Raw genomic sequence first — 27,836 nt, forward strand, 5'->3', positions numbered from 1 at the left:
GAAGGCCAAGTGACCAGGTACCTGGGTGAGACTGGGGACTGAGCCCATAGCCGGGAGTAGTAGAAGCAGTCGAAGTGTAGGACTAAGAAGAAGAAGAAGACAGCGCACTCCGTCTGTAAAAATCCCCTATTAGCCCCTGTCCCTAAAGTGATGGGGGGAGGCTCGTGACGTAAGCGCCCCTCCGGTGAGTCTTGTCCCAGCGCTGGCTGGAGAGAGAGAGAGAGAGAGAGAGAGGGGCAGGCAAAGGGAGGGGGCAGCAAATGGGCAGGGAGAGCCACGCACACCGCTCCAGCAGCTCCTCCAGTCCTTCCCCGCTGCCTGGGCTTGTCCTGACAACTTGGAATTTCCTCCTTTCCCTGGATCTCGCTCTTGTGCCTGGGAATGTGTATATATTACTGCCTCTCCGCGCGCTCCCCCTGTTTCTGACGGGAATGGTGAGACCCGCTCGGCTGCAGTTCCCTGACAGCGCTGGGTGCACTTGACCCCGTGGGTATGCTCCACTGGAGACGCTGGGGGGGGAAACTTTGCGAGAGGTCGCTCAGCTGAAGCCGATGGGGGATCAAGGCAAAATAGCGTGAGCTTTGGAATAAACATCCAGCTGGTCTGGTGAGTTTCCCTTTATTTTGAGCATTTAGCACATCATGGGCTCCCTGGCACTCACTCACCGGCAGCAGCTTTTTGGAATGTTTATCATGGGGGGGGGTATGGTTTTCCTTACAATGGAGGCGAGGGAATCAGCAACATTCCATTTATTTTAATTTTTTGTTTCCAACTTCTTTTTGAAGAGGCTGCGGGGGAACTTAATGTATTGTAGAACAGCGACCTCTATGGTGTGTGCGGGGCACTGCAGCCTCAGGCAAGGCAAAGTAAACCATGGCTTTTTCCATCATATTCCTATTAATTCCTGATTCTCATTTCGGCTGCTTTGGTTTAATATTCCTTTTTTTCCCCCCAGTATTTAAAAAAAAAAATGATATACAGATGTGATGATTTCAAGAAGGGAATGAAGTGCTTGGGGGTGGGGGTATTGGATGAATTATGTATGGTGTGTGGGGAGGTAACATTGGGTATAGCAGATATGTAGGGGGGTTACATGGTTAGTTAAAAAAAAAAAAATGATACAGTTTAACCCCATCCAAATGATCCCCCAGCACATACACTCACACATTGAGATCATAGTAGACCTGAATATTATGTTTGCCCCAGTAATAGTCGTAATAGCCCATTGAAGGCATTATGGTTGTAACTTGGTATAATAGATATTGTGTATGGGGAGATGGGGGTTGATGGTGTATTTGCATGTGCACTAGGTGTTGATCTGTGTCTGCGATTCCTAATGTCATCAGATGGCTTTGAGATGTACTACACATTATTGTAAATGCTGTAGGTTACTTAAATTCCTTACACAGCTCCCATCACCCACTTAACAGGGAACAGTTCTAATTCTGATCATGTAAATGCTTTACGATATCGCAATACTATTTTCTGCATTTTCTAGGGAATGATCAGTTTACTTTAATGAGCAGCTGCCTCCAGGCAATGCGTGTGTATATTTAGATGTGAATCTTTCTTTTGAATTTGTGCTGTTAATTGTTATTAAAGGCAAAATTGACATAAATATTATAAGAACTCCTGCTGAACTACAAGTAACCATCGTTGTTTATTATAGAACTGTCCCCTGGGCTATAAGGAATAAAAGCTGCCAACCAGCGCATCACATATTTATGTAGCAGTCTTATCCAGGCTATAATCATTGTGTCTGTTCCCTGTACGGTTATTAGCACAAGGAGGCTGGAGCATTCACTTGATAAATGTATCCTGCGGTTAGGATGGCTGCCCTTGTTCCCATAAGTTCACCACAATTTGGCCACAAGCGATCTCTGATTAGACTTGGTACGATAAATCTTTTTGCAAACACTGGGCACATTGAGGCTCTTGGGATAACACGGAATTGTCTATTTCTCAGTGGATTTAGGAGGTACTTGAAGCCGTCGTGCAGTGGTGATTGGAGCCTCACACTAGCAAAGAAACTTTTCACACTAAGAGCCACAAATGTATTTGCTTAGCTTGGCTTTTCTGTGTTTTCCTAACACTCCCATGGGTTGAATGATGGCGTTAAAGCAAGGGTGGTCTGAGCACTTCCTTCCATTAGTGCAGACTCTCTAGTAGTGATCTTTTCCTTGTGCCTTTAACTCCTTCCGGGACAGCTTTGCAATTATTGCCTGACTTACATATGGATAGGTAGCCTTTCAATGCAGTCCTTGTTCATAGCCTTCCCCAATGGCTAGGGAAGGATGGCAAATGTGTATTTTAGCAACAGATGGCTTAGTAATTCATAACCGTGTGGATATAGCAACACAAAGGTTATTAGCAAACATACAGTACTTGGAGTAAATGTGAGCACGATCCAAAAAAAGCAAAACCTTTTGTAAGATAGCATCACCTAGACCTAGAGAATTTGAATCGCATACAGGTATGCGATCTATTATCCAGAAACCTGTTATCCAGAAAGTTCTGAATTACAGAAAGACCATCTCCCACAGACTCCAATAATCCAGATTTTTAAAAATGATTTCCTTTTTTCTCTGTAATAATAAAACAGTACATTGTACTTGATCCAAACTAAGATGTAATTAATCCTTATTGGAAGCAAAACCAGCCTATTGGGTTTATTTAATGTTTACATCATGTTCTAGTAGAATATATTACAGAAAGGTCCATTATCTGGAAAACCCCAGGTATCCAGCATTCTGGATAACAGATCCCATATCTGTATTTGCAATATTGAGGGATAAGATATGCATCACTTGCCAGTCATGCAACCGGCAGCATGGTAGCTACATTTAAATTCCTTGTGTGACATTGACCTTAGGGCTTCCATGTCTAGTAAGAAGACCTGCCCTTTAGGGAACTAGGGCTGTAAATGTGAGGTTTTTGGCTTTTCTATTAGAAAACAATAGCAGCACCAATTCGTTGGGACTATAGAAAGACATTGGGGAGATGCAGCTGTAGGTGTACATAATATGGAATTAACAAATCTTTCATTTATGTTGTTTCAAATGTGCTGAGTGTATTTCACCAATGCTAAGCTGCTGTTGAACTACAATCCCTATAATCTCCCAAGAGCCAGTACCAGCCATTGGACGATCAGAGCTGAAGATGCAGGGTGATATTTATAACCCAGAGCACTGCTTCATGTTTTGGTGGCTGCTACACCAGGGATGGGATGGACTGATACAGGGAACCTACCTGAATGCAGAATTTCAGGTACTGTGTTCAGGGCAGGCTTTGTCTGTTACCTTTGGCTATAGCCCTGTTCGTTATTTTGCTGCAGGGGAGATTGTGCCTGTCTCTTCTCTGACTGCAGACTGAATTACTCCGGACTGCCAGCTGTTTGTATACAGAAACCAACACAGGGACTCATTTCCAATGGGACTGCTAACAAATGACTGGTAAATTAGGGATGGGCGAATTGGTGATAATAATTAAAAGCAAACTGATAATTATATGTGAATTCTAACTGTTGATACCAGCAAATATTCCCATGCTCTTCATTGGAGACATAAGGGATAACCTACAGTGCAGATCTGCAGTGGTTCAAAATCACACTTTTGCATATGGTTCATCACCAAAGCCTTAATCTTATACTTCTACTGAGCTATTATTATTATTACATATTTATAAAGCACCTACATAATCTGCGGCACTGTAAAATAATATACATTGAACATACAGATAACATATATAAAGACCAACAATTGCTGATACAAGAGGTACCCTGCTCAACAGAGCTTACAATCTAATAGGAGAAAGGTTTTTCAGACCCATAGAACAGTTAAGGTTTGCTGTTCCCTTAAAAGGCATAAAATGGCAAATGTGTACAGTACATGCTCAGAATAACATTTAGCAATGCCAGTGAATTGTCTGCTCTGCTTGAAATCTAAGTTCTGGCAGTGCGTGGCCTTTAAAGTAACTGTGTGCTATCAAGACTGTTGCTTGCAGCTGCCTGCTATTTTCCAATCATGATGTGAGATGCAGGGGGTGCAAAAGCCATTTTTCTAGTCAAAATAGCTGTTGAGAGCACGCTTAAAAAATTATAGTTACATATATAATATATATTCTGATAGTATGCTTTGTACAACATTAAGATGTTTGTATTCATGCCGACACTAATGTAATGCTCAGGCAAATGTTGACGTCAACCAAAGACAATGCTTACAGTTAAAGCATAAGATACTTCTAAAATCTAAATGTAGGATATTCTGTAGGATATAGGCCTTAATGTGAGCTGGGTCTGTATGGATAGGAGAAGGTGTTCGAGGAGAAGGTGTTCGCATTCATGGTGTTGGCATGCTTTTGGGAATGTGTACATTGCCCAGCTGCCAAGGGATTTCACATGGGATCTACTAGTGGAAAAAATGTAGCGGTAGAGCCATGTTAGGTCTTTTTGGACTTATGGTCTTTTTGGACTCATGGAGAAGGTTGTATTGTCCTAGGAGGCTGAGGCAAGGGAGGCCCAAGAGAGGAACCCCTCTAGAATAGGCTAGATTGAAGAATTGTCCGCTTCTCCAGCTGAGTGACCAGAAATGTTGGTTCCAAGGTGTTGAGATTTGAATGAATAGGTTCAGGGTAGAGATTAGCCGTTTGGGGCAAATTCTGGGAGATTCCTGTGTTGCACTACCCTGTCTGTGACATTATAATTTGGATAAACAACTAACTTTGTATAATCATTATATAAGACCAATTCCTAAGCAAATTAGGTCTAAGGATAGTGACAGAAACCGTGTGCCCAACTGGTGAGTCAGAGCTCACTTGAGAGAGAGACAAGTTATGTGCTTTACTTGGATTAGTCAGGAGCCGGGCTAAATAACACTGCACATTTTTCATGTTTCAAACAGGAGGCCATGAAATAAACTGCTTATTGGTTGGGTTACTTGACCAGTAACATTTTTTGCACTTGTTTGTTCATTACTATTATTCACACTACATGTGGCGTAGGTTCACATGCACAAAACGGCTCATCTTCCTTAACTGTGCCAGGCACAGATGCTTTGCTAGTTGGCACGATTAGAATGGCTGCCTCTTACTGATCCGATACCCTGAACACTGCTCTGTTGATGGGGCCATAAGACTTGAGAACCAAAATGTTTGTGTTCATGAGGCTTCTGCTAAACCTATGATGTGGCCAGCAGCCCAGACAAGAGAGCCGCTGCTTCACAGAGGGAGGTAAGGACCTAAACACGAAGGCTTCGCGAGGGGGTAAATTCCTGTTACTGCCCCTACTGTTTGATATTGATCTGAACCACGGATTTTGGACCTTCTGGTGAAGGAAGACTTGTCCCCTAAAATGTCATTCTATGTCATGTTCTGTCACTACAAATTAATTGGAACCCCAATGGCAAAGATTCTGAGTCATGTTAGAGTAATGTAATAGAAGCACAAAATTTTCCAAGGTCTGGGAGTTGTTACTTCACTACTTTTGCGTTTGACACTGACCAAGTTTGCCAATTTGTTTTTCTATTTCTACGACTCCCACAGCTCACTATATCCATACCCATAATCAAAGGACTGAGTTTCACCCTCCAGTCAAAATGTTGATTTTTATCTCACCTCAACTCATCTCTAACATTTGTGTGGGTGAGCATTTAGGGAATAGTGATCATAACATGGTCTCCTTTGAGATTCTGTTGCAGAAGCAATTCTATAAGGGAGTAACTAAAACACTAAATTTCAGACGTGCAAACTTTGACAGTATAAGGGCATCTCTGCAACATATTAAGTGGGAAATGCTTTTCACAGGGTTAAACACAGAACAAAAATGGGAAGTCTTTAAAATGCTGCTTAATAAATATACTTGTCAGTATATTCCACTTGTAAGCAAGGAACGTCGTTGCAAAGCAAAACCTTTTTGGTTCAATAGAAGCGTTGGTGTTGAGGTGGGTAAGAAAAGACGTGCTTTTAAGGCTTTCAAGTTAGCTGGTACAGCCGAAACATTTATAAGGTACAAGGAGGCCAATAAATCATGCAAAGAAGCTATAAGGCAAGCTAAAATTGCTATAGAAAAGGATATTGCAGCAAGCAGTAAAAAAAATCCCAAATTATTTTTTAAATATGTCAATAGTAAAAAAATGAAGCAGGAAGGGGTGGGACCCTTACTATCAGAGGGGGATCAGCTGGTTGATGAAAACAAAATAAAAGCGCAGATTCTGAACTCGTATTTTTCATCTGTTTACACAAATGAAGAACCAGTAAGTGAAGGTTTCCTTCTTAACACTCCCAATTCTAGTAATACAACTAATGATGCATGGTTCACACAAGAAGAAATTCAAAAGAGACTTGAACAGGTTAAGATTAACAAAGGTCCAGGGCCAGATGGTATTCATCCCAGGGTAATTAGCGAGCTTAGCTCTGTGATTGCCAAACCTCTTTACTTAATTTTTCAGGATTCATTGAGATCTGGTATTGTGCCAAGAGACTGGCGAATTGCTAATGTGGTGCCTCTATTCAAAAAAGGATCCCGTTCTCAGCCTCAAAACTATAGGCCAGTTAGTCTGACGTCAGTATTAGGAAAGCTTTTCGAAGGGTTAATAAAGGATAAGATACTGGACTTCATAGCAAATCATAATACTATGAGTTTGTGCCAGCATGGTTTTATGCGTAATAGATCTTGCCAGACTAACTTAATTTCTTTTTACGAGAATGTAAGTAGAGACCTCGATTCTGGGATGGCAGTGGATGTGATTTACTTAGACTTTGCTAAAGCATTTGATACAGTGCCACACAAAAGGTTACTGGTTAAATTAAGGAATGTTGGCCTGGAACATAGTATTTGTACCTGGATAGCGAACTGGCTAAAAGATAGACTACAAAGAGTGGTGGTAAATGGAACATTTTCTAATTGGACCAGTGTTGTTAGTGGAGTACCACAGGGCTCTGTACTAGGTCCCTTGCTTTTCAACTTGTTTATTAATGACCTGGAGGTGGGCATTGAAAGTACTGTTTCTATTTTTGCAGATGATACTAAATTGTGCAGAACTATAGGTTCCATGCAGGATGCTGCCACTTTGCAAAGTGATCTGTCTAAACTGGAAAACTGGGCAGCAAACTGGAAAATGAGGTTCAATGTTGATAAATGCAAGGTTATGCACTTTGGCAAAAATAATATAAATGCAAGTTATACACTAAATGGCAATGTGTTGGGAGTTTCCTTAAATGAAAAGGATCTAGGGGTCTTTGTAGATAACACGTTGTCTAATTCTGGGCAGTGTCATTCTGTGGCTACTAAAGCAAATAAAGTTCTGTCTTGCATAAAAAAGGGCATTAACTCAAGGGATGAAAACATAATTATGCCTCTTTATAGGTCCCTGGTAAGGCCTCATCTGGAGTATGCAGTTCAGTTTTGGACTCCAGTCCTTAAGAGGGATATAAATGAGCTGGAGAGAGTGCAGAGACGTGCAACTAAATTGGTTAGAGGGACGGAAGACTTAAATTATGAGGGTAGACTGTCAAGGTTGGGGTTGTTTTCTCTGGAAAAAAGGCGCTTGCGAGGGGACATGATTACACTTTACAAGTACATTAGAGGACATTATAGACAAATGGCAGGGGACCTTTTTTCCCATAAAGTGGATCACCGTACCAGAGGCCACCCCTTTAGACTAGAAGAAAAGAACTTTCATTTGAAGCAACGTAGAGGGTTCTTCACAGTCAGGACAGTGAGGTTGTGGAATACACTGCCGGGTGATGTTGTGATGGCTGATTCAGTTAATGCCTTTAAGAATGGCTTGGATGATTTTTTGGACAGACATAATATTAAAGGCTATTGTGATACTAAACTCTATAGTTAATATAGGTATGGGTATATAGAATTTTAATTAAAAGTAGGGAGGGGTGTGTGTATGGATGCTGGGTTTTCATTTGGAGGGGTTGAACTTGATGGACTTTGTCTTTTTTCAACCCAATTTAACTATGTAACTATGTAACCTGTTGGTGTAATTCAGATGGTGGTTGCTGAGAATATGATGTATGATAAACACTTAAAGTGAACTTTGATCCAATGTGTTAATCTGCTTGCTTTGTCATACACCTGGAGTTTATCAGAAGGGCGGGTGACCTTTATTCTGTTAGTAAGTGCAAGGAAGGTGGATAAGGAACATATTGGATGCTTTTTACAGCTTGCGGAAGTCATTGTGTTTTAATTTCTTATAATAAAAATTAGGGGAAAAAAACTTAACAATCAGCATAGGTCTGTTATTTAAAGGGAAACTAAAACTCAAAGAAATCACAGACTCTTTTGGAAGTGCTATGCTCTTTCCAGCTGCATAATGATAAAGTAAGAGCTCTAATAACATTGATGGCTTGGTATTTATCTTTATCACTTACAAACCCCCACCTATTTCTGTCTGTTCTGTTCAAAACTACTTGCTTAGTTTTCTATCAAATCTTCTTCACTAAGCATAATGAAGAAGTTAATGGTGGAAAGCTAAGGCACAAAGCACATGCTTATGGCCAGGAGCAGATGGGTATGGAGTACCCAGTTTTTTGCACCATCCCTGCAGATTTGTGATTGGCTAAACATTTATGCATGCCTAATGAAGTCTGTTAGAGATAAGAACTGATTTCTAAGATCTTATTTTCTGGCATAAACATTAAATATGTATATGGAGTGTTTACTTCTTTGTTCAAGATAAACTGCTGTCTAAACATGCTTAAACTTCCCCCTTAACATATACTCTGAGAATTATTGTTTAGAACCTTGCTATGCTAAAGTGGCTGGAACTCAGTGACTTAGTGAAGTGCAAGTTTAGTTTCTCTTTTCTTTTCTTTAGCCAAACAAAGTCAATGACCTACATGTCTGTGATAAAGGAATCTGACCCGATTATGCACTGTTCAGCAACCTTTTCCACCCCTCTCCAACAATGCTTTGGAATCTGAAACCTTTTATAGTCTCCATTATTTCTGAAAACCGTTTTGCCCTGGGTATTTTGTTTTATCATTGAAGGAATACACAGTATCTATATATTATAACAATGTGAGGTTCCTTAGATATATTTAAAAGCTTGTGGAATGCTTCTGTTCTAAGAGGTCAGCATAAGAATATGTACCTTGTGTGATCCAGCCACCTTCTTATACCCTCTGTCCAAAGAAATGGCCAAAAATTGGATCAGCCGGATTTCTCCCACCTCAAGATGGGCATATCTAGGAGAGATACACTCATTTGGTGACCTTGCCAAACGAGTGGACATCTACGTGCATGGTAGAAACATTGCAGATCAGTTAAGAAGTAACTAAGAACAAAGTGCTGTTTACAGCACTTTGGTCTTAGTTACTTCTTAACTGATCTGCAATGTTTCTACCAAGAGACACCTCCAAGATGCTCTTTGGGCTCAAAACTTGTGAGGAGCCTGATGTACTGTGCATTGGTATGCATTCAAAATACTAGATTGACTTTAGTAGACTGCACAGCCTTAAGGCGGCCATGCACGTAGAGGTCCACTCGCTTGGCAAGGTCACCAAATGAGTGTATCTCTCCTAGATATGCCCATCTTGAGGTGGGAGAAATCGGGCTGATCCAATTGTTGGGCCCTAGAATCACAATGCTGAAAATACAGGTGGTCGGATCTAGGACTGCATCAACAAATTGATGCGGTCCTTGATACAAGCCCGGTCAGAGAGCCCCATACACTGCCCAATAAGCTGCTGACTTGCTTTGTCTGTAGTTTATATCGGCCCCTGTATGACCAGCTTTACGCTATAAGATTCTCTTGTTTGGCAAGGTCCCCAAATAAGTGGATCTTTTCCCCATACGGCCACCTAAAATGGCAATATTGGGCTAATTGGATTTCAATCCTTTAGGAGCGAAGACCGCATCAATGAGCTGATGCAGTCCCCAATCCAACCTGAAAATCCAACCTGCCTGATTGACATCTGGCCCATTTTCGGCCAGATACCAGTTGGGTTGGTGACCTATACACAGGTAGATGCCAAATCAGTTTGAAGGACCTGAATTGGCAGCTTAAATCTGCCTGTGTATGGCCACCTTTGCTCTCCAGTTTAATTCAGAAGAACATTAGAGTGAATTCAGCAAAATTTAAACTGGGTACCTTAAAGTGTGTTCCATGGAATACTAATATGCAAAGGTCCCTTGATGTTCTTCTAATGTTTTATATTTCGAGGTATGGACCTTCACGTAACACTATTAAACTCTTAGTAGTGGAGAACTTACCATTTGTGTGCTGATCAAGAGGCATCCTGGCAGGGTTACCACTGAAGAAGTCTGGGTAAAGGCTTACCATATTTGCGTGCTCCTTGGGAATACTTGGAGCTGTAATTGGAGTCCTTCAGTCTGAATATTGTACACAAAAATGTGTTCCAAGCTAATGGTAGCATGCTATTATACAAGTACTCAATTCCCTTTCTCATTATGGCTCAAATTCAATTCAGTGAGAAAAAGGTTTATCAGGTGAAAACTCATGGATGAGATTCAATTTGAGATGCAATTCAATTAAAAAAAATCACGTGAAAAATCTATTCAAGTCTATGGGAAAAAAACTGGAACTGTGTTTGGAGAAAAACATTTTTTTTTCTCCTCAAAATGAATCTCATCCATGAGTTTTCACATGATAAACCATGAGAGATAAGTTGTTCTCACTGAATTGAATCTGACCCTATATTTCAGCCACATACTACAGTCAATTTATATATACAAATAGTATATGCTTGGCTAACAGGGGTGTGTACCTCAAAGCAGGTTAGCCAAATTTTATCAATGGTATAAGTCTGTCCTTGGTGTGCTCTCCTTATACTGTATGCATCTGACAATGTTCTTTGTTATTTTCCCACTGGGGCCTCTATGATGTTGGGAGCACAGGGTGAATGCTTTCTATGCCCTACACTGGCCCTGGATTACAGAACAGCTATGATATATTTTCTCCAGTCCCCATGTTTTTCTGTTAACCTTCCTTTTCTTGCAATCACATTTTCAGACACTTTGTTAAAGAGGCTCCAAGCATAATAAATGAATTGGAGAGCTTTCAGCTACTGCACTGTATTTCCCCAGGTACACAAACAGGCCAGCATTTAAGGTGTTTGTTGATCTGCCAAGTAAAGTCAAGCAGCTGCGCTGGAGCCGTAATGTCCTTAAGTTCTGCTTTGTTTTGCGGCTTCCACAAATAGGCCTCTCACACCTTCATTTTAGTTTGTACTCCACTTAATGCATCTCCCAGTTGGAATCCCCTAGTTTCTCTCATAGCCTCCATAAACCTAGAATACTTTTATGTGGCTAACCACTGCTTCCAACATATAAATCAGTCTGTGGGCCATTAGGGATGTCTTCTTAAAATAGCAGTAGATACTCGGCTCTTCCCCACACCTGTACCCTGCTGTTTTCACACTCCTTTTGTGCTTTAACATAGAATATGGAACAGATTAAAAATTTCTGTTTTAAGGTGGCCATAGACGCAAAGATCCTATCGTAAGAATCGAGGATTCGTATGATTTTTGGACCGTGTGTGGAGAGTCCCGACTTTTATCGTCCGGCTGAGATCCTGCTGGAGCCCATTGCGCTCTCATTGTAATCTGATCGTTTGGCCAAATGTTCAGATTACCCCCGATATAGCCATGCATATAAAAAACTCGAACGTCTAAAATTGAAACGAATGTTACTGACCTTAAAACTCGTATTGAATTCGAATCAAATCAATTCCAAAAACAACTCAAATGTCAGGAAGGCTGAAACTCGAATGGTTTCTTATTTAAGAAAAAACTCTGTCTAGAATTGGAACGAATGTTACCAACCCGAAAACTTGAATCAAATTCGAATCGAGTTTTTTTCCGAAAACAACTCTAATATCAGGAAGGCTGTTAACTTCTTCAAATAGGTCAGCGGACCTCTGCCATTGACTTCTACGTGAACTTTGCAGGTTTTAGGTGGCGACTTATCGAATTTTGAGTAACTTCCAGGTTTGGGGGATGATAAATCTCGGATTTGAATTTGAATTCCAATTTCGAATTTGAGTTGGTGGTTTCCAACTCAAAATTCTGAGTTTTGACCAAAAAAGCCAACTCAAAAATTCAAATCTGCCCTTTATTGTGTGCTACGCTTATATGCTAATGCTGGTATCTAACGTGGTATTTGTTCTAATATTTGGCCATAGCTATTTGCACAGTTCCCAAAAGGTACCAACCAATCTGGCAAGGAGAACTGAATAAAGATATACGGGTTAGCTGTGAGAGGCAGAATATTGGAGCAGACCTTTTAGCATCACTGACTGGTTCATGTAAGTATTAGAAGCAGTGGCCTAACTAGATGTAACACAGCAAATTAATTTTAGGGTCCCCAACATATCCTGAGGGTGACCTGTTTTACCAATATATGTTGAAATAGCTCTTTCTTTGGGTCTCATGGGGCCCCCTACACCTCCCTGGGCAGCCGCAGGCTCTGCTTCCTCTGGTTAAAAGGTATTAATAAATGCCAAAAACAGCAAGAATTCTGCCATTTGATGACCTGGGTTTAAGAGTCTCCCCATGCTTTGGTTTTTTGGGCACATAAAACATAAAGAAGTAAGTAAGTATAAACTTTTTAGGAGAGCAAAATGGTTTCTCTACACAAAAACAATGTCTGCATATGGGAGTCATTTATCAACATTTGAGATATTTGCGAGGCAAAACAATAGCAAATTTGAATGTGGACTTCCAAAACAGGAATGTTTGAGATTCATTAAGCACATAAAAATGCAAAAAAACCTGAAATTAAAAATTTACAATAGGAGTTGTATCAGAAAAATTCCAGCTATTTTACAATTCAAGTTTTTGAGAAAATGATGGATAGAATGTGATGTCACTATTTTTTTTTTTTACATGATTGAGTCTTTAGTTTCTTGGTTTTGTATATATACGTTTTGGGAGGTTTTTCAATGAAAAAAAAAATTAATTTTGACAAATAGGTCTCGGTGCTTGCATTTAATGCAGACAATTTATTGTTATGTTTAAAGGAACAGTAACACCAGAATATGAAAGTATTTTAAAATAATGAAAATATAATGTACTGTTTTGCTGCACTGTTAAAACTGACATGTTTGCTTCAGAAATTCTACTATAGTTTATATAAAAAGTTGCTGTGTAGCCATGAGGGCAGCCATTCAAAGTTGAAAAAGAAGAAAAAACACGGGATACACAACAGCTAACAGCTCTGTGGTATACAATGGGATTCTTCAGAGCTTATCTGTTATCAACTGTGTACCCTGTGCTAAAATGGCTGCCCCATGGCTACCATCAGTTTGTTTATATAAACTATAGTATAGTTTCTTAAACAAACACACCAGTTTAACCAGTGCAGGGCAACAGTACATTATATTGTCACTCCTTTAAAACACTTTAATTTTTAGCTGTTACTGTGACTTTAAGCATAATCATCCTTCTTGTCTTAGCTGAGATTCCAGAAGAACTGTAAAATAAGTAATTGTTGAGGTGGGTTGCAGAGAGCAAAGAATCCATGAATTATTCTCCTTATCTTTACTAACTTCTCATAAATAAAACATTAAAAAGCATTTTCTACTTAATGTGCAGATAAAGTTGAAGATTTCTTGAACACAGTTACCGAATTTATTTCTGCACACGCGTATGCACATATGCACCTCCTTATAGCTGGTGGTAGAATGTTACTGTTCCGGAAACATGGGGTTCTATAACAATCTTTTCCCGATGTCTGCTAAAACATACAGAAAATAAGATGTTATTCAATGGAACGTTTTACATACAGTAAATATGACTTAATTGCGGGTTGGGCGAATTAGACCCGTTTCGTTCCGCCAAAAATTTGCCGCCGGCGAAATGTCGCAGACGCCCATTAAAGTGGACCTGTCACCCAGACACAAAAATCTGTATAATAAAAGCTCTTTTTAAATTAAACATGAAATCCAATTTCTATTTTTTATTAAAGCATTCATAGCTGTTGTAAACTCATTTAAAAATCTCAGCTGTCAATCAAATATTGTATGCCCCTCCTCTATGCCAGTGGCATAGAGGCGGGGCAGACAATTACTTTCACTTTCCATTCAGCACTTCCTACATGTCACTGCTCTCCACACATTCCCCCGCTCTCTTTACCGTTTAATTGTGTAACCAGGGCATGGGGATGGACATTAGGTATTAGGTCCCCCATTCTGGTGCACAAACAAGATTCTGAGATGATACAAGACTTATCTTAATAACAGTGTCCACAAAATGGCTGCTTCCTGCTTGCTATAATTATGAATTCCCAGACTGATGGAAGCAAGATTCAAATCATTTATATAGTGTAATTAAAGTTCATTTTGCTTGGTTAATGTGATAAAATAGGATTTGGAATGTTTTTTTTTGGGTGACGGGTCCCCTTTAAAGTCTATGGGCGTCCAAAAAAAGTGTCTTTTTTTGACGCATAATGCCATACAAGTCTATGGGCGTAATTTCCGCGGCAAAACAATTTTCCCATCCCAACTAATTGGTGACTTATCACAAAGCCCACAACCATACAGTATGCAAGAGCTTCAGTCTGTGCTAGTGGGGCTAACTATTGGGGGGTTTGGGGGCTAGATCATTGGCACAGTCGGCTGATTTTCTTTCATAGAAAAAGCTAAAACCCCAGCTTGAAGGTAAATTATAGCATGGACGCTCGCTGTCCTAGATATTTTATGAACAATGATTGATTCAACAGTGTTTTCCTATATCTATAACCTTTTCGTGAACTAAGAGGGGCCCAAGCCAAAGGACCTCAAAGAGGTGATTGATTTGGGAGAGTTGTGACAAACACTGGTCTTGTCTCTTAACTAAATCGAGATCAGGGCACCAGAACTTTGTTATCTCCTGATATTATTTAATTGTGTCATTTGCCAGCTGTCATTTTTGTGGATGTATTCCAAATCCTAATTTATTACTCTTGCCTCTCTTTATTGCTTTTATTAGTCTCGGGCAACAGCTAATACAGATATGGGACCTGTTATCCAGAATGCTCGGCACCTGGGGTTTTCCGCATAAGGAATCTTTCCGCAATTTGGATCTTAGTACTAAAAAATCATTGTTTAAACCCAATAGGAATAGGATTGTTTTGACTCCAATAAGGATTAATTGTATGTTAGTTGGGACAAGGCACTTTTATTAGTAAAGGTATGGGACCTTTTATCCACAATGCTTTTCCGGATAACTGGTCTTTCTGCAATTTGGATCTTCATACCTTTAGACTATTAGAAAATCTTGTAAACATTAAATAAAGCCAATAGGCTGGTTTTGCTTCCAATAAGGATTAATTATATCTTAGTTGGGATCAAGTACAAGGTACTGTTTTATTATTACAGAGAAAAGGGAAATCATTTTAGAAAATTTGCATTATTTGATTATAATGGAGTCTATGGGAGACGGCCTTTCCGTAATTCAGATAACAGGTTTCCAGATAATGGATCCTATACCTGTACAGAGAAAAAGGAAATCTTTTTTTTTTTTTTTTAAACAATAATTATTTGCTTCATATGAAGTCTATGGGAGATGGCCTTCCCATAATTCGGAGCTTTCTGGATAACAGGTATCCTGATAACAGATCCCATGCCTGTACTGACAGAGGGATATGGGAGGCAAATTGGTACCAATCCCTCTGTCTGTTTATAAGCAGAATGCGCAGATTCCGTATATAACTGATAACTCAATGGATCAGACACATTTTAATTTCATAATTTTATATCCTTGTTCATATTAGTGTCTGTGACATTTTAGCCAATAGGCAGTATCTGCAGCTGTCTGCCAGCAAGGCTTAAGATGCTGACAAAATACTCCTCAATGTGGAAAACTGTATGCGGAGATGGGAGATGAAGAAATGAAGTGAGAATGAAAAAGGAACGAGATGGGAGAGAGGTGAAATTAATAAGGGAGCGTACATAAGTTAGATGGTTTTACTTGGAAGCTAAAATAACAGTCGGGGGGGGGGGGGGGTAGGGGATGTGGAGCCTGGAGATTGGATGTTAAAGCACATCTGCAGGCTGCTGTCTGTCCCACTGGGCCAAATGTAACACGCTGGAAGGGAGATTCCAAAAGGGTTTCAGAAAGTAGTATAAAAATAGCCTTTCCCATTAAGTATCATTGAGACATATTTCCATAGTGTAACGTATTAACTGGCATTCAAAACACAGTGTGTAAACCAAGAATAGAAAACCACAGTGCTTGTATTGCAGGGGGAGCCAAGGGAACCGCAGTCTCTAAATTAAAAGAAGGCAACACTATAGAGCTTCAGTTAAATAGAAAAACTGTTTGTGATTCTCTGGTATATTAACCCTCAATGCAATTCTCAGATTAATTTACCCTCAATGCAATTCCCAGGCAACTTAACCCACAGTGCAATTCTCCGGTGAACTAAGCCACAGTGCAGTTCCCTGGCAATTTAACTCACAGTGCAGTTCCCTGGCAATTTAACCCACAGTGCAGTTCCCTGGCAAATTAACCCACAGTGCAGTTCCCTGGCAATTTAACCCATAGTGCAGTTCCCTGGCAAATTAACCCATAGTGCAGTTCCCTGGCAAATTAACCCACAGTGCAGTTCCCTGGCAAATTAACCCACAGTGCAGTTCCCTGGCAAATTAACCCACAGTGCAGTTCCCTGGCAATTTAACCCATAGTGCAGTTCCCTGGCAAATTAACCCACAGTGCAGTTCCCTGGCAAATTAACCCACAGTGCAGTTCCCTGGCAAATTAACCCACAGTGCAGTTCCCTGGCAAATTAACCCACAGTGCAGTTCCCTGGCAAATTAACCCACAGTGCAGTTCCCTGGCAAATTAACCCACAGTGCAGTTCCCTGACAAATTAACCCACAGTGCAGTTCCCTGGCAAATTAACCCACAGTGCAGTTCCCTGGCAAATTAACCCACAGTGCAGTTCCCTGGCAAATTAACCCACAGTGCAGTTCCCTGGCAAATTAACCCACAGTGCAGTTCCCTGGCAAATTAACCCACTGTGCAATTTCTTGTCGAACTAACCCACAGTGCAATTCTCTGTTCAACTAACCCACAGTGCAATTCTCTCTTGAATTAGCCCACAGTGCAATTCTCTATTGAACTAATCCACCGTTTTTGCACAAATCCACCGTGCAATTCTCAGTTGAATTAACCCACAGTGCAATTCTCCATTGAACTAACCCACAGTGCAATTCTCTGGTGAGTTAACCCACAGTGCAATTCTCAGTTGAATTAACCCACAGTGCAATTCTCCATTGAACTAACCCACAGTGCAATTCTCTGGTGAGTTAACCCACAGTGCAATTCTCGGCAAGTTAACACACGGTGCAATTCTCATACCTTTATATGCTGTTTTGGGTATTTTGGCCAGCACCTTTGAGCTATGAAAAATGTGGTGGACATCGCACCCAAAAGTGTCCTGTGTGCAGGTCCCATCAGGGCCATTCCTAAGGATGGTTATTTTGCAACAGGATTGGTACTAGTCCCCTTCATCCCACTGAAATCTCAAATTCTTTAGTAATCCACAAACAAAAACATGTCCCTGAGCACTATAATGTCTCTTAATGGGTTAGTTCTGTAAGGCTGAACTTGACACTTTGGTACCTGTTACGCAATCTAAACTCCCTTTTTCAGATATGGTGAAAGAAGAAGTCTTTCTTAAATAACTAAATAAGGACAATCTATCATGTATGCTGCAATACTGAGATGCATCATCTATGCATTAGTGGTAAGATACTCCACTCTAATTGACCAGAATAGTTCCACAGACTACAGTCCAACAGCCTACATTGTGTTGTTACAATACAGTACATACAGAATATCTATGAGTTAATAGATAGTCATTAGAATAGATAAGTCCAAAAGACATTCACACCTTTTGTCTGCCTAAGATAAAGCATTGGTATTGTGTCCGCTTTCTAAAGAAAATTTGATTAAATAACGCATTACAGTAATCAGCTTCCCGCACAAGGTCATCTTCAACATTGGCTTAGAATTCACAAATTACTGTTAGAAGGAAAAAAAGTATATATATATTAGTGATGTGCAGGCCAGCACAATACCCACGAGAGAGAGAGAGATGTTTGTGACACAAGCCATTTCTCAGCTGTGTGGATGATCAAGAGCAGACTAGATAGACTTTAAGATGGGAAATATGAATGTGGATTGTGATTGCAGAGCTGCTTCCTCCTCTTAACTTGGAATAAAGAGTTGATGGATGTCAAGCTAAATACTAAAGAGATGGGTAGGTGGAAATTGCCGAAATGGAGTCTTTAATGAGTCAGAATGCAAATGTTGATATTTAGTGGAGTTTGTGCAATGCTTATTCATACATTTTCTGATTATACCAATGGCGAGCATCGTGAGCATTTTACATAATGGTGAATGGATGACAATAGATTTGCTGTGTGACATGTCAATGGTAAATGTGCATTAATATTGCAAAATGAACAATGTTAAAGCCCCTAAATTCATCTGCACCAGATCTAGGGATTTGGTTTGGGATTTGGCTTTTCACCCTTTTTGAGAATCCCATGGTTCCTGTGTTAATGTCAAAATTGCTTCCTTCAAAATGCTTTTGATTTGCTTCTTGTACCAATGAGACCATTCACCCTGCTTTGGTGAACTGTGTGCTATATGCAAAAGTACAGTGGGCCCAGGGGTGCATTGAAATAAGTACATGCCTTAAAGGGGTTGTTCACCTTCCAGACACTTTTTTTCAGTTCAGTTGGTTTCAGATAGTTCACCAAAAATAGACTTTTTCCAATTACATTAATTTCTATTTTTTGGCCAAGGGCCCAACGATCGGATCATCCTACGGGATTTTTACTGCCCGATCGACATCTGGGGAAGCCCGTCGGAGGGCCCCACACACAGGCCAATAAGCTGCCGTCTCAGTCTGTCGGCAGCTTTTATTGGCCCAACTTTAGTCGCCGACTCTCGGAACTTGATACATTTAGTTGATACATTTATCTTTGTCCCTGTGTCTGTGAGCAGAATCCCTGAGTTTCATTAAAGGCAGCTGTTATAATTGATACAATAGCTGCTAATACTCCTGAGAGCACCTGAGAAATGTATCCACTAAATGTTACAAAATTGTAATAGTTTAGATTCTGCACCTGAATTACTGAGCTGCCAGACTCAAGCACCAGAGACAGAACTTTCAATTTAGATTTTGAAAAAACTGTAAAATTAAAAAATGGAAAGCAACTGAAAAAAAGTCTTTATTTCTGGAGAACAATCTGAAAACAATTGAACTGAAAAAGCGTTTTGGCAGGTAAACAACCCCTTTAAAGAAGGGGTTACTTCCAGGGCTACTTTGCATGTTGTGTCCAAATAAAATTATGGACTGTGTTATATGGAAACCAATTATCCAGAAGGCTCCAAATTACGGAAAGGCCATCTCCCATGGACTCCATTTTATTCAAATTTTTAAAAGCTATTTCTTTTTTCTCTGTAGTTATAAAGCTGTACTTGATACAAACTAAGATATAATTAATCCTTATTGAAGGAAAAATAGTCCTACTGGGTTTAATTCATGTTTAAATCTTGTTTAAGCAGACTATGAAGATCCAAATTACAGAAAGAACAAGTATCCAGAAAACCCCAGGTCCTAATAATTCTGAATAACAGGTTCCATACCTGTAGTACCTGTACGCTCTTCGTCTGTGCCTAATGAATCCAATCCAAATGCCTTTTATGGTGCCATGCGTTTCTGTCGGGAAAAGATGCAACAAAAACCTGCTTTCAACCTGTTCTCTATTTACAAAAACTCAAAAACATAATTTGTCCTGATTCATAAGAATAAAAACGGCAGAACTCGGTGATAAACGGCTGTCTTGATAAATTTTTCCCCTCTATTCGGAATAAGACAAAATATGATGCAACATTCTGTAGCTTTCCTTTCTTCTTGTCCCATGTACTGACGCCATTGTTTGGTGCTTGGATGAGCAATGTGTAAATTGTTAGTGAAACGGGGCTGTAAAAAATGTAGTAAAGATTTTATTTTGCTCCTGCTTGTGGCTAGCTTGTATCTTGGGGAGGAGGAGGGCATCTTATTTTTAGGTTGTCATATGACCTGCATCCCTTTGCTCCAGATCAAAAAACAGCTGCCCGCTCTTCTTTTATGGCACAGCCTTTCCTATAAACCTTCATTGTCATGGAACTGTGTGTATAAAGCCAAAGCATTCCATTATGTAACCCATTCCTGACCGCAGCTATTCACTTCCATTGTTGCTTATTTTACAGTTTATTTCTACTCACAGGAAAATGTCTGTTCGATTACTCGGTGATACACACAGTTTTTTTCTTTCTTCTTCTTAAGTTGGCCAGTCTGGGTATGTATTCCATCTCGGGGGTCAGTTTTAAAGTCTTATTTCAGTTGATCAGAGCAAACCAAAAATGTTTTCTTCCATGTATTTTTTATACTGTTTAGGAGGGGTATGTCCTTGTTAGGGAAAAGAAGAGGTAAAGTAGATCCAATTTTCCTTGTCAAAATAGATGGACATAGTGAGGATGAGCTGGGAAAAATGTTCAGCTTTATTGGGCTGAATGGATGAGCTACAGTCCAGTGTCCTCTCACTCATGTGTGTATGTTGGAAATTGTTTTTGTGTTTCTGAAAGTGTTTTCAGGGTGATTGGTACAGATGAAGAACTATTATAATTTATAACTGCTAATTCACTACAGTTTAGTTGCTATTAAAGTCCATGGACGTGTTTTTTTCAGGATTCAAACCTGATCCAAAACATGGCAGGATGAACCCATTCAAACATTTTAATGCACAATTATGGGACCAAAATGCTTAAACCTGGGGTTTTCCAGAAAAGTGGATCCATAATTTGTCTGCTGAAAAACATAAAATAAACCCAATAGGATTGTTTGCCATTAGGGTTGCCACCTGGCCGGTATTTTACCGGCCTGGCCGGTAAAAATGATGGTAGATCCCAATGTTATTAATAGGGAAAAAAGTTAAATATATAGGAAGGGCGTTTTTTTTTTCTGGAAAAGGTGGCAACCCTATTTGCCACCAATACATGCAGCTTAGTTACCATCAAGTACAAGGTACATTTAAATAAAAAAAATTGCAATTAGTTGATTAAAATGAAGTATATTGGCAATGGCCTTCCTGTAATTCCTGACGAAGGGGTACGCCCCCGAAAACGTTGTTTCCTGTTTGGCATTGACAATAAACACGGGTTATGAACCCTTAAGCATTCGTGTGCTGGAGTTTTCATCTATTCTTCCTGTAATTCAGAGCTTTCTGGATAACGGGTTCCATATAATGAATCCCATACCTGTACATATAGTATACCAGAAATAAATCCTTTTTTTTTGTTTGTTTGTTTGTTTTTGTTTTCTATTTATCTTTTATGGTTTCTCTATTCTAAAAAATAATTTGTTTAATTTAATTTCTCTCTGGTGTTGGCCAGTAGCAGCTTGGGAAACCGTGTTGCAATTTGCTCAGGACTTGATACATTACTTAGCAGATTCATCAACAACTAATGTATCAAATGTAATGTCTAACATTAGTAAAGCTCAAGAAGCCGGCTCAGTAAGAACTGCTGTTAAGAAATCAAGTAATGTATCATTAATACATTGATGGTTTATTAGATTTTAATACATTGACAGTTTAGAAGCTTAGTGATCTCCCCCCATAGTTCGTACTACTATAAAGTCCAAACAAAAACACTTTTTTTTTTTTGTGGAAGGTGGTCTATCCCTTTAACTCTGTTTAACACAGTTCTATACTTTTTTTTTTTTTTTTTTTCTTCCAGGCAAAGTAAACCGCAATAGCAACTGCCAGGTGGATAGAAAAATGAGGTCAAACTTTCATGTCAGGCTAGAAAAATCTGACATCCTCCTGATATAAGTGAACTTCACACAGCATAGCATTAAGCTCAGCAACGGCTCTGGGACTGCAGTCACTTGATTGTAGCTTCTCTGTTCTGTTTAAAATTCTATACATTTAGGGCATTTTATTTTAATACACTATTAGCTGTCAGTTCAGTCATACACCTTGTGTTCCCACAACTGCAGACACCAGATTCAGTAAGTTTCAGCTACAGACCTAGAGGATTTTGACCGTCTAGGCTAAGGATATGTCCTCACCGGAGTTCTATAGGTATAGGGGAGATATTTTGCCTTCCCATTATACACATGAGATAGGGTCCTTTATTAATTGGCTGCAAAGACCAGACCCTAGAAGCAGGGGCAGAATGAGTTATTAAAGGGCCCCTGTGCTAGACAATCGTTTGGTCTCATTTTCCTCCACAATCGCTCAGTGTTAGAAAAATACACATCATGTATCTCAAGTATTAACTCTTAAATTCCATTACACTCAGAGGACGTACTATAGGTATGGGATCCATTATCCAGAAACCCGTATCCATAGACTTCATTTTATCCAAATAATCAAAATTTTTTAAAACGATTACCTTTTTCTCTGTGATAATAAAACAGTATCTGTCATTGATCCTTAAAAGGATACTGTCATGGGAAAAACGTTTTTTTCAAAATGAATCAGTTAACAGTGCTGCTCCAGCGGAATTCTGCACTGAAATTCATTTCTCAAAAGAGCAAACAGATTTTTTTATATTCAGTTTTGAAATCTGACATGGGGCTAGACATATTGTCAATTTCCCAGCTGCCCCAAGTCATGTGACTTGTGCCTGCACTTTAGGAGAGAAATGCTTTCTGGAAATTTGTGGACATGTATCAATCTGTTATTATTGTAAAAAAGATCTAAACCAACAGATAAGCAATCACACTAACTGGACTTCAGTTACTAGTATGAACCTAGATGCCCAAATTCATAGTATGGGAATGTAAGCTTCAATGAAACTTTATACTAAACAAATAAAATAGATTGTGGAAAGAGTCTTCCATTTATTAAGAGTCTATTAGTAAACTTTCCTTTGGGGTGTTGCTCTGCTTTGTTGCTCATGGTGCCTGCAACTGTTTTGCCTGACATGGAAAGAATTTGTATTTAAAGGGGTGGTTTACCTTTAAGTTATGTTTTAGTATGTTATAGAATGCCTAATTCTAAGCAACTTTTCAAATGGCCTTTCATTTTTGTTTTTATTATTTTCTGCCTTCTGACGCTTTCAAATGGGGGTCACTGACCCATTGCTACTTTTTATTTCTCATCTTTCTTTTCAGGCCCTGTCCTATTCATATTCCAGTCTACTTCTTCAAAGCAATGCATGGTTGCTAGGGTAAGTTGTACCCTAGCAACCAGATTGCTGAACTTGCAAACTGGAGAGCTGCTGAATATAAAGCTAAATAACTCAAATAAACTACTAATAAGAAATGAAAACGAAGTGCAAATTCTTTCAGAATACCACATGCTACTAAAAGTTAATGTAAAGGTGAACAACCCCTTTGAATGAAACCTGCCTCGCTATATTCAGTGTTAGAGTTTTAGTGATATTGTTACAGCTGACAGTTTGTTTGCAGAGGAAGACCTTTATGAGATATCCATGCTAAAATAGATCCCCTGTTGTTAAAAGTCTGGCCTACAGTTATATGTGTCGGGTCACAGGGGTGACCAATCTGACTTCTGGTGAGCAAATGACATCTCCAGACAAGCTTTTGGGAATGCTGATGTCCAGAGCTAGTAGGCTTGATGCAATCCGCAACTCCTGAACTAACTGTCAGCCTCAGAGGCCTATGGTCAGCAATACTAATTGTTGTATCTTCCAGCAGAATGGTGAGTGTGGCAGGGAAGAGATCAGGGGGAGTGTGGGCTGTAGATGGGTGCGGGTCTGGGTCGCTGGGCCCACCAGGTTTTTACCCAGTGTCCCACCGGCCCAGTCCAACCCTGTAGGCCAAAACTTTGATTATTTTGATGCACTTTATGAACAAACCCTGTCAGTTATGTGGTTATTTTAACATTGTACCTATTATTTGCCTGTTTGAAAGTTTACACGTGTGACCTCACACAGTTTGTGCTACACTACAGAATATGTTGGTAATTTAAATATTGATACTAAATAATAATGTATGAAGAGGAATGTATATGCTGCCTAGGGTACTCGTAGACCACAATGAGAAGGGTGTTAGGTTAAGACCTGATTTGAAGATACTACTGAATGAGTTCTAAGACACCAGACAACAGCCGTTTTGGGGATTTAAGGGGTTAAGAAATCAAGAAGGAAAGGACGATTAGAATATGCTCATCCTCTAGAGGAAGGTAAAGTGGATTTTAGACTTAGCCACTTAATCCTGGTGGCATAAAAAGTTATTTGCAGTGTTCAGATGAGTATATGGGCAATTTTCAATCTGGATTTTAGGCCTTAGCTTTCTAAACTATGGAACAGCGAGATGATGGTTGTGTTTGCAGGGGCTAATGACATAAGATTTCGGGTAAATACCTGTTGCTGTCCTGAATATTTGCTTTGAAATAAGTTTGCTTCTACCAAGCATTTATATGATTTTGTCTCCTTTAGCCATTGAGAAATGCATTCTGACACCATATATTAAGAGGGGAAAAAGGCACTATGTGTGGGCAGTTAGCAGTGTTTCACTGAGGGATGGGATGGTACAACTGTGTCAGGATCTTCCCTACCCCAAGTTTAGGGACCATAAACTAAAGGAATGATGATGTCAGTAGAACACTTGGCCATTCTGGGAGGTAAAATATTCACTTGGATGGCCAATTCCAGCCTGCAGCCAACATCCCTGCAGACAACCCTGTAGACGACATCCTTGTAGCAACTGGGTGAAGCTATGTAGAAGTTCTGAAGGAGCTGTTATGGTGGGGATTGCTATCAAAGGATGGTGCAGATAAACAACATATTGGCTTCCCTCAGATTATACTTGACTTTTTTAGGGATTCTCCCTTAGACTAGGAGGACGATTCACTTTTCTCCATCTACATTTTGTAAGCAGATGGAGAAGAGCAGGTCCGCTTCCATCAGCTCCTTTTTGTAGCTCCACTGGCAGTCATGGTGTTGGCCTGTGTGCAGCTACACGGAATGGATTTTTGCATGAAAGTGCATACAAAATGCAGGTGGAGCATCGTCTGCCCTGTGTGCCCCCAGCCTTACTTTGTGTTTTGCAGCTGTGCACCCAGCATTATTAAAGCACTAGTGTAAATTCCTGCAATGGTCTGGGTACCTGCAGTAATATGGGTATTATTTGGATGTAGGATTGCCACCTGGCCGGTGTTACACCAGCATTTCTGATAAAACACCAGCTAAGTCAGCCAGTGTTACAAATTTACTGGTAATGTACTTTCCTGTTAATGTAAGCTCTCCCATTTTTGTCTCTGGCTGCACAACTATACCTCTCTGATGCACCCAGTTATGCCCCCAGCTGCCCATTATATTCTCAATTTACCATGCATCCATGAGCCGATCTGCTCCTTGCCCTGGCAGGATAAACCCGCCTGTTCAATATTTAGCTTATTAGTGGCCACATTTTGGTCGGGAAGGCCCATAGGGCAACTTTTTTTGAGTATATGGCCACCAGATTGGATTTTGAGTAAAGGCAGTTTTGGGTAGGGTTGTGTGTATGGTTGTGGGATAGCTGTCCTTTCCGGTGTGTAGTGCACTATGGAATATGTTGGTGCCATATAAACAAAGGCTAATAATAGTAAAAGCACACCAGCCCATGAACATGCAGCAGAATCCGCCCACACCATGGAAAAAAGTATTACATCGATAAAATTGTTGGAAAAACCCAGCATGAAACTGTCAGTATTTATACTCAGCCAGGGAGAACTAGTTGCACCCTTACACAATTCAGCAAAATGTAAATGTAAATAGGTGAATGAATAATGAAAATACCGTGTATGGGGAGCGACTGGCTGCGCTTAGGGGCGCTGCTCAGTTTGGGCAGAGTAAAGTAGCACCTTTTTTCACTGCCACATGGACTTTCCTATAGAGCGAGTGGCTGCAAATATGCAGGGTTGCCAGGTTGGTTGGGTTTCCAGCCAAATTGGGCTACTAATTTAAAGCCCAGGCGGCTACTTTTTGGGCCTTTGGCTGGTTTGTACTTTGGAAAGCAGCCAATTTGCCAAGTTTAACGTAAGACTACAATACCCAGCATGCAATGGGACTAACATGTGTAGAAGGTGTGAGTTACCAGATATTGAACTGTGTACCCCAGTCTCCTGTCCCTCATGGGCAAAACTGGAAAAATGTGAAATTTGAAAAAGGCTACTTTTAAAGTTGCCTCTTGGCTAGTTTTGGGCTGGTTTTGAAATATAGACCTGGCAACCCTGCAGGGGGACACAATAGACTTTAAAACACAGGCATGCCTTGTAGGAAGCCCCTGTCCCTGGTGAAGGGGAGGGTAGCTTGTGACGTCACTGGCCCCTCTGGTGAGCCGTGTCCCAGCGCTGACTTGGGAGAGAGAGAGAGAGGTGGGGGTTGAAGGCAGAGGGAGGAAGGGAGGGGGCAGCAAATGGGCAGGGAGAGCCACGCACACCGCTCCAGCAGCTCCTCCACTCCAGTCCTTCCCCGCTGCCTGGGCTTGTCCTCAACTACTTGGATACAACTTTCCTCTCCGTGTTTATCGCGTGGAATTCTCCCCGTGCAGCCGTAGCGCGGAGTGACTTGTATCTGTGCGCTGAGCCCTGTCTGGAGATATAATCGCAGCGACTGACTTCTCCCCCGTGCGGCTATGCTGCTGAAAAAAGAAGCGAAAGAGGTGAATGTTCTGCAACACCGACCGCCCCGGTGCCAATGGGGATCCGTGTAGTCACGTGGGGAACGGACAGGAGACAATCGGTCGCTCCCGGCTGGTAAGTTGTACAACAACAAAGACGCGGAGCTAAAAGTAACGCTATGGCATTGCGACTGACTGCGGAAGAATAGACGCTAATGGATCCGGTTTGAAGAAGCGACTTATCCCAAAAGCCTCCCGGCAGCGCTGAGCTTTGTTCTGAGTGCGGGGCTTTGATGCGTGAGGGAGAGGCTTGTCCCAGCCTGAAAGCACTTTGTGTGTTTGGATTCCTCAGCCAAGGGGAGAAAGAAAGGGCGAAACGTGCTCTTTGTGTGTCTTATTGCCGGGGCCCATAGCAAAATCATTAGGACCCCAAAACATTTTCATTAAAGGGGTTGTTCACCTTCAAACCACTAGTTATTTTTTAGATAGATCACCAGAAATAACGACTCTTTCCAATTATTTTCTGTCACTGTTTTTCTAATAGTGTAAAGTGTCATTGTTCAACTTCTAAAGCAGCTGGGGGGGGGGATCGCCGACCCTGTAAACTGTTCTAAATTGATACATTTAGTTGATACATTTCTTATCTTTGTCCCTGCTGAGCACAATCACTGGGTTTCATTACAAACGGCTGTTAAATTTGATACAATAGTTGCTAATACTCCAGAGATGCTGCTGAGAAATGGATCAACTGAGGGGCAGATTTATCAAAGGTCGAGGTGAATGAAAAAAATTCGAATTTTGAGCTATTTTTTTGTGTACTTCGACTAGGGAATAGTCCAAATTCGATTTGAAAAAAATTTGAATATCGAAATGTATCATGTACTGTCTCTTTAAAAATTCGACTTCGACTATTCGCCATCTGAAACCTGCAGAAATGCTGTTTTAGCCTATGGGGGACCTCCTAGAACCTATTTGCAGTCAATTGGGGGCCTTTGAAAAATCAATCAAATTCGATCAAATGCACTATTACTTCGATTCGATTGATTCGAATTCGGCCGAATACGGTCCTATACGAATTTATTCAATTCGAAATTCAGTCTTTGATAAATATGCACCTAAATGGTGCAAAATTTTAACCGTCCTGAGTCTGCACCTGAATTACTGAGATGCCAGACTCAAACACCAGACAGGGACATTAAACTTTGGTTTTGGAAAAACAGTAAAAAAATACATAATGGAAAGTAATTGAAAAAAA

General features: G+C 40.3%; 1 protein-coding gene across 6 annotated transcripts in view; it reads left to right on the forward strand.

Moving 5' to 3' along the window:
* The first annotated feature begins 270 nt into the window (after positions 1-270).
* Positions 271-27,836, forward strand: part of LOC108719599 (protocadherin Fat 1) — a 144,477-nt gene continuing 116,911 nt past the window's right edge. For 3 of the 6 annotated variants that reach the window (XM_041589041.1, XM_041589042.1, XM_041589043.1), the window contains exon 1: positions 26,278-26,717. In XM_041589041.1, coding sequence (XP_041444975.1) covers positions 26,628-26,717 — 90 coding nt within the window. In that variant the 5' untranslated portion in view covers positions 26,278-26,627. Of the gene's footprint in view, positions 607-26,276; positions 26,718-27,836 lie in introns of those variants that run through there. The other 3 variants (XM_041589045.1, XR_005966765.1, XM_041589044.1) reach the window with 3 other exon arrangements.

The sequence above is a fragment of the Xenopus laevis genome, chromosome 1L (assembly GCF_017654675.1).
Source record: "Xenopus laevis strain J_2021 chromosome 1L, Xenopus_laevis_v10.1, whole genome shotgun sequence".
NCBI classification, from domain to species: Eukaryota; Metazoa; Chordata; class Amphibia; order Anura; family Pipidae; genus Xenopus; species Xenopus laevis.